The sequence below is a fragment of the Cebus imitator genome, unplaced genomic scaffold, assembly GCF_001604975.1.
Source record: "Cebus imitator isolate Cc_AM_T3 unplaced genomic scaffold, Cebus_imitator-1.0 Scaffold96, whole genome shotgun sequence".
Taxonomy (NCBI): domain Eukaryota; kingdom Metazoa; phylum Chordata; class Mammalia; order Primates; family Cebidae; genus Cebus; species Cebus imitator.
This window is the reverse complement of record NW_016107411.1, coordinates 3,713,813-3,723,746: the sequence shown is the minus strand read 5'-3', so window position 1 is coordinate 3,723,746 and position 9,934 is coordinate 3,713,813. Positions and strand designations below refer to the sequence as shown.

At 51.8% G+C, this 9,934-nt stretch overlaps 1 protein-coding gene across 3 annotated transcripts in view; it reads right to left on the bottom strand.

The window, feature by feature from the left end:
- Positions 1 to 3,420: 3,420 nt before the first annotated feature.
- The window catches only part of OS9 (OS9 endoplasmic reticulum lectin), a 26,691-nt gene continuing 20,177 nt past the window's right edge, over positions 3,421 to 9,934 (bottom strand). For 2 of the 3 annotated variants that reach the window (XM_017536249.1, XM_017536250.2), the window contains exons 6-15: positions 9,469 to 9,679; positions 9,253 to 9,354; positions 8,941 to 9,041; positions 8,709 to 8,760; positions 6,924 to 7,012; positions 6,452 to 6,730; positions 5,816 to 6,005; positions 4,727 to 4,891; positions 4,472 to 4,584; positions 3,421 to 4,194 (exon numbers count right to left, since the gene is read on the bottom strand). In XM_017536249.1, the coding sequence (XP_017391738.1) occupies positions 4,069 to 4,194; positions 4,472 to 4,584; positions 4,727 to 4,891; positions 5,816 to 6,005; positions 6,452 to 6,730; positions 6,924 to 7,012; positions 8,709 to 8,760; positions 8,941 to 9,041; positions 9,253 to 9,354; positions 9,469 to 9,679 (1,428 nt within the window). In that variant the 3' untranslated portion in view covers positions 3,421 to 4,068. The remainder of the gene's footprint in view (positions 4,195 to 4,471; positions 4,585 to 4,726; positions 4,892 to 5,815; positions 6,006 to 6,451; positions 6,731 to 6,923; positions 7,013 to 8,708; positions 8,761 to 8,940; positions 9,042 to 9,252; positions 9,355 to 9,468; positions 9,680 to 9,934) is intronic. The other variant, XM_017536251.1, reaches the window with a different exon arrangement.

The window sequence follows — 9,934 nt, the reverse complement described above, 5'->3', positions numbered from 1 at the left end:
GCGCTCCAGCTCTGAGGAGGGCTGCCCCAGCCAGCGTGCTCACCGTGAGCACTAGATATCAGAGTAGAACATAGAGTAGGGGTTCCTCTCCTGGCCCCGTCAGGGGGTGCTCCAGAGGGAAGGGGTGGGAGACCTCCTGGGAAAGATTTCCTAGCTGGCTGCAGAGCACAAACTCAGTGTCAGCTGATGCAGGCATTTATCCACTTCTGTGCTATCAAAGGGACCACCAAAGCCACAGTGGCCTGAGACCAGCACTTCCTCCATGAGCTGCAGCACCGCTAGGCTCAGCACATACCCAGTCCTACCATTTCTTGAGCGCAGCTGAAAGTGTTTACTCAGGTAGAGGGGCTGGACAGGGTAGGGTTGGGTCAGCAGCCAGTGCAGGTTGGGCACAGCCACGTGTTGTCATCTGCCTTGAGGAGTCAGTTGGTAGCACTAGCATCTTTGGGTAGAATTGCTTCTGACCCTTGGTGCCCACCAGTCCCAAGATGTTCAGCTGCAAGTGTACCACTGAACTGAGGTCACAGCACCAGACCTGAATCCCGTTTACATGGAGCCTGCAACTCTGCAGGGTCCTAGGCTATGACCACTCAGCACAGCGGCATGACCCAGGAAAGGTGGATTCAGCAGTGCAGGTGCAGTGACAAGTACAGAGGCAGGTGTGCAGTCTGGGTAAAGCGAGAAGAGGGGAAAGGAGCAAAGAAGATTGGACTGAGGACCTGGCCATTTTCCCTCCACCTACAAGACCCTGGACACTCTTACTTCAGCTCCACTCCTTCCTCATGGCCAAAGTTTGCTCCCTTCCTCAGAAGTTTGGGAGTGTGAGAGAATATGGGGAGGAAATAATGACCCTGGAGAGAATGAAATTGCCTTCAAAGGAAATCACAGCCAGTGGGAAGTTCCTTTAATTTCCAGCCAATGAAAAATGGTCAAGGTGTCAGCAAACCTCATAGCAAATCCCAACACCAAGTAATCCACTTGCTTCTTTTCTTTGGTCTTGTGGGGGAGATGTAAAGGGCAATAGTGGATGGAATCACAAAATATCTAGCTCTCTAGGTTATGACAAAATAAGAGCCCAGAAGGGGACTTCCTGGGTGGGTGGAGAGCTGCTGCCCCTTTGTACCCGTGCCCCCTTAACAGCTCGCCCTGGGCTGCCTTGCCTGGATGCCCTGTTGCCGTCCGCCAGCCCTCCCTGCAGCCCTGCTGGCTGCCATCTGCCACACCCCTCTCCCCTCCTTTTGTTTGTTTTAGCACAGCTGGGGCATACTGACCTTCACCATGGGAGTGCTGCCAAAAGCCAAAGGAAAGGAAAAAGGAATTTTGATTGAAAGTACAAAATGATTAATAGAGTGAGATTTCCAGAGCTCTGCTTTCTGGCAATGCTGAGACTCCATCCCCAGCAAATCCAAGCTTAGCCCTCCTGCCCCAGTCCCTTCCCATTCTGAGCTTCTGATCAGCTTTGGGGATTCCTTCTGAGACTCTTGCCTCCAAGTAACCCAGTCTCTTCAGAACTCAGCAGATGGCTTATAATTATAGAAAGTTAGTGAGCACTTACTTTGGGCCAGGTTCTGTGCTAAGAGCATGACATATACTATCTCATTCAATCCTTACAACTATCTTAAAAATCCAGTACTGTTGTCCACAATTTACCAATGAGGAAACAGCATTTAGAAAGTTAAGTGACTTGTTCAAGGCCCCACACTGGTGAGATGAGGGGTGATGTCTGGGCACAGCATTGACTGCAGCTGTCCTTAAGACAGCGTCTAGGCTCTTGGCCAGCTGGAGCATCCCTCCTGCAGGGGGCGCAGATGGACCAAGGGAAGCAGGTTTTGTAAGTTTATTTACACATCAAAACAAAACGACGTAAGCATAGCATGCACAGTGAACACGAGTCCATGTTCAGCAAGAGCTTCTTTCAACAGTTGAATCCTTCAGTCATCACTTATACACACATGGGAGTTCTGGGCCCTCTATCCCTTCTTTTTTTTTTTTTTTTTTTTTGAGATGGAGTCTCACCCTGTTGCCCAGGCTGGAGTGCAGTGTCGTGATGCTGGCTCACTGCAACCTCCACCTCTTGGGTTCACGTGATTCTCCTGCCTCAAGCCTCCCAATACCTGAGATTACAGGGGCACACCACCACGCCTGGCTATATTTTGTATTTTTAGTACAGACTGGGTTTCACCATGTTGGCCAGGCTGGTCTCGAACTCCTGACTTCGTGATTCGCGCGCCTTGGCCTCTCAAAGTGCTGGGATTACAGGCCTGAGCCACCGCACCCGGCCCCTCTATCCGTTTTCTTATCCTGTGAGCCTCAGGGGAGCCTTCAGCAGAATGGCCATTCGCCTCAGAGACAGGGAGTAGAGGACTCTGCTTTCAGAGTCCTCTGCACTTAAAATTAGTAGAGCACGGTGGCCTGTGCCTGTAATCCTAGCTACTTGGGAGGCTGAGGCAGAACTGCTTGAACCCAGGATGCAGAGGTTGCAGTGAGCTGAGATTGGGCCACTGCACTTCACTCTGGGGAGCAGAGAAGATTCTTGTCTCAAAAAAAAATCAAGGCTGGGCACAGTGTCTCACGCCTGTAATCCCAGCACTTTGGGAGGCTGAGGCGGGTGGATCATGAGGTCAAGATTTCAAGCCTGGCCAATATGGTGAAACCTCATCACTACTAAAAATACAAAAATTAGCCGGCCATGGTGGCAGGCACCCGTAATCCCAGCTACTCGGGAGGCTGAGACAGCAAATTGCTTGAACCTGGGAGGCAGAGGTTGCAGTGAGCCAAGATCACGCCGCTGCACTCCAGCCTGGGCAAACAGAGCGAGACTCTGTCTCAACCAAAAAAAAGAAAAATCAGAGTCCTCCACACTGGGAGAAGGCACATGGGAGGACCCACAGCTGCACTTAGTAGTGAGGAAGAGCGGGAGACACCAGCCCCATGTACCCTTGGCATACTAAGAAACTGGCATGTGTGGGTGGCAGCCCTCTCTGGGTATCACCAAAGGTGGAGGTCTTTTTGGGAAATGTTGAAAGGACAGGTGGGTAGGGGTGTGGGTGGCAAATGGAATCTGGAGCATGCTGCAGGAGAGACTGCAGCAGAAGGAAGATCCCTGATGGGTAACTCTGTGGTGTACATTTTGGCTTTGAGGGTATAAAGGGGTAGAGGATAGGGAAAGACTTGGTGTAAAAGAAGGGAAGAAACAGAAACGGACAGATGAGAAAAGGAAGACGGCAATATGGCAAGTGTTTCTTTGAATCCTTCCCAGGCCAGGCTTCATTTAGCTGCCCTGGTCTTATCCTGCATACCCCAGCCCCGTTTATAGTACCCGGGGAGTGGGGAGCAAAGAACAGAACAAGAGCATGATCTGAAAAGAGCACTGAGCCTCCTCCCTGCTGGAGCCCCCACCCCACAAAAAAGGTTGATGGATTGATGGTCCAGTTCTTTATTTAGAAACCTGATTGTTTAAGAACATGGTAGGTGCTTCACACCTTTTTCACTGGGATTGTGCTGGAGGTGATGGGCAGCATTCTCCCATTTTCTCAGCAACACAGGTGAAGGCTCCTCAACTCAGAAGGACAAATGGTATGAGACAGGGTGGGCAGGGAAAAGGAGAATGAAATCCCAAGGCAATTCAATAGAAGAGGGTAAAGCGACTCCCAACAGTACTAGGGGCAGGCGGGGGCCTGCCTGCTCGGTGCCTGCTCAGTGCCCTGCCCTCCTTGCTCTCTCTACCCCACTCCACTCCAAAGATTCTACCGAATCTCCAGGGATGGAGAAGGGAATATCCTATCATTAGGGGACAATAACAGGAAAAGCCACAGAGGAGAGGAAGCGGATTGAGGGAAAGCCCAGGAGAGCAAACATCGCAGGCCCGGTGAGGTCTCAAGGTGGCTGCCAGCAGGGGCAACAGCATTCACCCAGGGTCCCCACACCCACAGAGTCACCCGAGAGGTCCACAGCTCAGCTGCACTCTGCTGTTTGGCCCTCAGGGGTACCAGGGTGGGGAGGTGGGGAGGAGGCAGGCCAGTCCAGGAAGACTCTGGATTCCGTGGAGGGTCAAGTGCAGTGTTGGTCTCAGAAGTCAAATTCATCCATGTCCCCTGTGCCCTCCCCACCTTGAGAGCCCCACACCCGGCGGTAATTGCTCTCCAGCTCTTTCTGCCGCTGGCGTTCTTTCTGGGCTTCTTCGGCTCCCGGCACCTGGTGGGAGAGGGTAGAGGTGGGCTGGAGCTGCTGGCTGTTGAGCCCAGGGAAGTCCAGGGCCAGGCGGCTGGGGAAAGGCAGGGAGTGAGAACACTCATGTCCTGAGGGGCTCTCCCTGAGTGGCAGTGCTCGGAGCCACTGGAACCCTAGCCTCATCTTATAGATCAGGAAAAGAACTCAGCAACAGCTTGGCTGGGACAGGCCTGTGCCTCCACTCCAGGTGGGCTGGGGACGCGAGGGCTGGAAGCCAGGACTGGGGGTAGAAGCCTCTCACCAAGATATTGAAGAAGATCTCCTTGAGGTTTCTCGTGTCCTCATCAGTCAGCCAACGTGCACCCTCTTCAGTCCCTTCAGCCCATGGGCGGACAATTTTGATCTCAATTTTCCCTGGAAAGGAGCAGTATGCAGTGAGAGGAGAAGATGGCTAGGAGCCTCAGGGCAGGCCCCCTGCCCCGCTGGTCCCAGCCCCTCCGCTTCCGGCAGCTCGCCCTTCCGACAGCGCTGGGTCCAGCCGCCCTCCAGGGCCCACCTGCAGCTGTGAGTCCCTCCCTCTCCAGCAGCTCCTTCACCAGCCCCTCGATTTGTTTCAGCTGTGGGTTTTCCCGTTTCATCTCGAGGAACGTCAGATCCTGATTAGGGCCTCCGAGACGGAGCTTGGTGACCCGGACCCGGACTCTGTGCTCAGGATCCTCCTCTTAGAGGGGGAGACACACAGGGAAACACAAAGCAGAGGCGTGACTCCAGGGTTAGGGTGTGGGGGTCACCTCCCCCTAAAACATTAGTTGGCTTTGGCAGCTATTCCATCTCAACATGTACATGAGCCAGGGCTCCAAAAACCGTGTGCCTCCCCCATCCAATTCATCTGGTAGAGATCCCTCCATCAATTGCAGCCTTCCATCTTCCCACCCTACCCAATAATTCTGCCCATCACCTATAGGAAAACAAATGTTTTCTGAAGCCAAAATTAGGCCACCTGCACCACTTAAGTTTCGTTTGAAGAAGCAGGTTGGAAAAGTGCGGTTTCTTCCTCCATATGTTGGGACTTAATGTTTACAGAGAGAATGGGATGGAAGGTTTGAAACTGAACATTCCATTTGGAATATCTGATGTCCATACCCATAGGACCCTATGAAATGGACATGAGGGGATGCAAGAAGAAATAATTTAGTCTATCCGGGCTATTGACTCATGCGCAGCTGGGCTCTCCTATTCATACCCTGACAGCTAGGACCTCGCTTGGTGCAAAGTCCTAAATGTTGACAGGCTGCATCCTTCACAGATGTGTGGTTTTCAGCGTATAGACTCACAAGCATTCAGTTACTATCTACTGATCATTCAGTGTGTGCCAGGCAGTGTGCTAGGCACTGGCCATGCAGGAGCAAACCAGAAAATAAGCAGACATGCTCTAAAAGCTGCTTCCCAGAGGGATGAATAGGAGGTAAGCATGCAAGGGGATGACGGTGGTGGGAAGAAGGCGCAAGTGAGGACAGCGTTCCAGAAAGAGGGGAGAGAATGAACACCCTCAGAAGGGAAGGAACAGGGTCACCTGGAAGAACAAGACCAGCTGAGGGATGAAAACAGTGGACTGGGCTACTCTTTCTTGTCTGACTGCTCTCACCTGTAGGTTGGGGTGATGGGGGAGGCTTTTTGGGGACAACCCTCTTTTTTCTATGCTTCTTCACCAGCTCTGGACTCTGCTTTTCCTCCAGTCTTTTGATGAGTTTGTTGAGAGTGGATGTCAGAGCCAGCATTGCCCGATCCCGCTCTGACTCCTTCTTCAGCCCGTCTGGGTCCAGCTCCTTCTCTGCCTGGAATACCCAAGAGAAGATAAAGATTCAAGGGTCTGTGGCATGGAGGTGGCCAGTGTGCCAGGCTCTGTAGGAGAGTCTGCTAGCTTGAGACGCAGTTTTGTTCTTGTCGCCCAGGCTGGAGTGCAGTGGCACAATCTTGGCTCACTGCAACCTCTGCCTCCCGGGTTCAAGTGAGCTGGGATTACAGGCCTCAGCCTCCTGAGGATTTGGGATTACAGGTGTGAGCCACTGCGCCCAGCCAGAGAGTCTGATATTTAAGTCTTGTCCCTCTCTCTGGTCCCCCTTCCCCACCAGTCCTGATTAATTAGAGAAACAGCTACCATTTTCGAGTGCCCAGTCCTTTCTTTGGTTGCTGTGCCCTCTGTTTCTTTTAGCCCATCAGCCTGTTCTACCCCACAGGACCAGGCGGCTGTGGAAGTAAGGGGAGGAAGAGCTGGGCTTGCCTCCTGGATGATGTTGTCCAGCTCCCGCTCCATGCCAGCCTTCACCTCCGAGCGGAGACGGTCTCGGTCTGATGGAAGCAGGATCCCTTCCAGTTCCTTCTCAAATTCTCCCAGTAACTGCCGTTCATCCTCATCTTCATCCTCATCCTCATCCTCATCCTCCTCTTCTTCCACCTCACTCTGCTGTTCTGGGTCACCCTTTTCCTTTTCCTCTGGTTCCCTCAGAGGGACTTCTGCAGCATCATCCGCAGGCTGCTCTTGGCCTATGTTTGGCTTCCCCTGGGTGGGTAGGGAGTGGGGAGAAAGAGGTAGACAGTTGGGGTTTCAGCAGAGACACATGGTGGGGTACACACAAACAGTAGCAGGTGTGTCGTACTTGGGGACCCAGGAGCTGAGGCTCAGGTCAGGGTAATTTTTCAAATGCTCCCAGTTGGGAGGTGGGTTCTATCCATCCCCTGAGCACGGCCTATACCTTTTTTGTTCCACCTTTCAGCTCCTCTATGAATCGAATCAAATCCGCAGGGCTTCGAATGACTTTGACCTGCACATTGTTCTGAAAATCTGAGATGAAAGAATAATAATCATGACCCTGTTCTGCTGTGCTTAAATTCTCTCTTTTTTTTTTTTTTTTTTTTTTTTTTTNACTGTCACCCGGGCTGGAGTGCAATGATGCAATCTTGGCTCACTGCAAACCTCCACCTCCCAGGTTCCAGTGATTCTCCTGCCTCAACCTCCCAAGTAGCTGGATTACAGGCGCCCACCACCACGACTGGCTAATTTTTGTGTTTTTTTGTTTTTTGTTTTTGAGATGGAGTCTTGCTCTGTTGCTCAGGCTGGAGTATAATGGTGTGATCTCAGGTCACTGCAACCTCTGCTTCCTGGGTTTAAGCGATTCTTCTGCCTCAGCCTCCTGAGTAGCGTGTCACCATGCCTGGCTAATATTTGAAATTTTAGTAGAGACAGGGTGTCTCACCATATTGGCCAGGCTGGTCTTGAACTCCTGACCTCATGATCCGCCCACCTCGGCCTCCCAAAGTGCTGGGATTATAGGCATGAGCCACCATACCCAACTTAATTTTTGTATTTTTAGTAGAGATGGGATTTCACCATGTTGACCAGGCTTGTCTCGAACTCTTGACCTCAGGTAATCCATCCACCTCAGTCTCCCAAAGTGCTGGGATTATAGGCGTGAGCCACTGCACCTGGCTCTTTTTCAACATGGGGTGTCACTACGTTGCCCAAGCTGATCTTGAACTCCTGGGCTCAAACAGTCTTCCTGCATCAGCCTTCCAAGTAACCAGGATTACAGGTGTGCGCCACTGTACTCCTAAATTCTCTTTTGATTCCTGAGGAGAGGTAATGAGAGACATGGTCCCTGCCTCTACCTGTTCGATAGCAAGACAAGGGCAAACATTCGTCTGCAGAGAGCACCGGCCTGAGATGGACTCTCAGGTAGGAGAGATGGATGCTAACAAGCTGCTAAGTCCCCACTCTTCCATGCACTTCTGAGACCCTTCTGGCAGTTAGTCCAGTTTTTAGGACTACAGAGGAGATTCTGGGGCTAAGGGCTTGTCTTCCCTGGAGCCCTTCTGCTCTTTCCACAAATATTAACCATTTAGTTTATTCAATTCCAGGTATTCTACTATGAATTATGGATGCATTCTCATTTAAGCCCATGCAACCCTCTAAGGTAGGGGTTATTACCCACATTTTATGGGTAAGAAAATTGAGGTTAAGTGAATTACAAAGTCACCAAGCGGTGGAGCTACTGTGTTCTGCTACCTTGCTAAAATGGCAGTGCTGTCTACAGAGTATTAACTCCTGTAAAAATGAATTTGCTGGCTGGGCACAGTGGCTCATGCCTGTAATCCCAGCACTTTGGGAGGCTGAGGTGGGCAGATCACGAGGTTATGAGTTCAAGACTAGCCTGGCCTATATAGTGACACCCCGTCTCTACTAAAAATACAAAAATTATCCAGGCATGGTGGTGCACGCCTGTAATCCCAGCTACTCAGGAGGCTGAAGCCAGGAGAATCACTTGAACTCGGGAGGCAGAGGTTGCAGTGAGCTGAGATTGCATCACTGTACTCCAGCCTGCACAACAGAGCAAGACTCTATCTCAAAAAAAAAAAAAAAAAAGAATTTGCTGCTGGTCTGGCTGCCCAGCCTCCCTCCTAGTGCTTAGCTCTCCCCTCCACCCATACTCCGGCCAATCCTAAAATACATCCAGTAAAGGAGACATGGAGGGTTCACTCACCACTGGGAGTGCCTGGAGCTGAATCTGCTGCCTCAGGGCTTGGATCATGCTCCTGACAAGGAGAAAAGGACAGAGTCAAGTATGAAAGCCTGTTCATGCCCTCCATACTATGAAGGCAAAGGTTCTGGGGATATCCTTGCATCCCTAGGTAGATGTAGGTCACCTCACAATGACCCCAGCTGCAGTAACCCTCCGCCTCCCCATCCCGTTCCTCTGAGGCAGCTGGTCTCACCTCAGCCTGCACCTCCTCCCCTCCTGGGGCCTGGTCCTCTGGCTCATGAAGCATCTTCCAGAAATCTGAGTCCTTACTGTCATCCTTGGTCGGGCTGGCACCTGGGGTACAGAGAACAAGAAGAGATCAATCTGACAGGAGGGTGAGATGGAAGGGAGCAAATAGGAATGGGGTACCTTCCCCTCCTCTATCACTAAGGGATGAGGGCCCCTGGTACTCTTCCACCCCACCCCACCAGTCAGTCAGGACAATAAGATCGGGGGAAGAAGAAATGGAAGCGAGTTTCATGGAACAGGTCAAACATGGTCCTACCTGCCATCTTTTGGGGTACCACCCCAGACTTGGTCTCACTCCACACTTGGGGACCCAGGTCTTGCAGCTCCTCTATGATTTTATCTCCATACTGCTTTGAGTCTACCAAGAAATAGCATGCAAGCAGGCCAGGAACACATTCCTCTGGCTATTCAATACTTGGTCTTTTGCCGCCTCCTGCCCCCGCATCGCCCCTTCCTCTCCTTCTCTACTCACCAGCTTGCCTCTGAATGTAGGCCATGTACTCCTCAGGCTGCAGGGAAGGGTGACAGCGAATGGCCTGGGGTGCAGCACTGGGTGGGGGCCGGAGGAGAGGGTGGGGGCAGAGCCGAGGAGTGCGAACCGTCAGCACATAAGAGCAGGACAAGGGCTCATCCACACGATCGATATAGTCCCCAGAAATACCTGCACCCTCGTCACAGAGGAACTGTCAGGACAGAAAGGGCGAATATACTGTAATCACCACCAATAACATGCTTTAGTTCTTAGAGCAGGTGTCTTTTACTAAGCACCGATTATCTGTCAAGCACTGCTGTGCATATACTGTGCATACGGCACTTTACATAAATTGGCTCATGTAAGGCCGGGCGCGGTGGCTCAAGCCTGTAATCCCAGCACTTTGGGAGGCCGAGGCGGGTGGATCACGAGGTCAAGAGATCGAGACCATCCTGGTCAACATGGT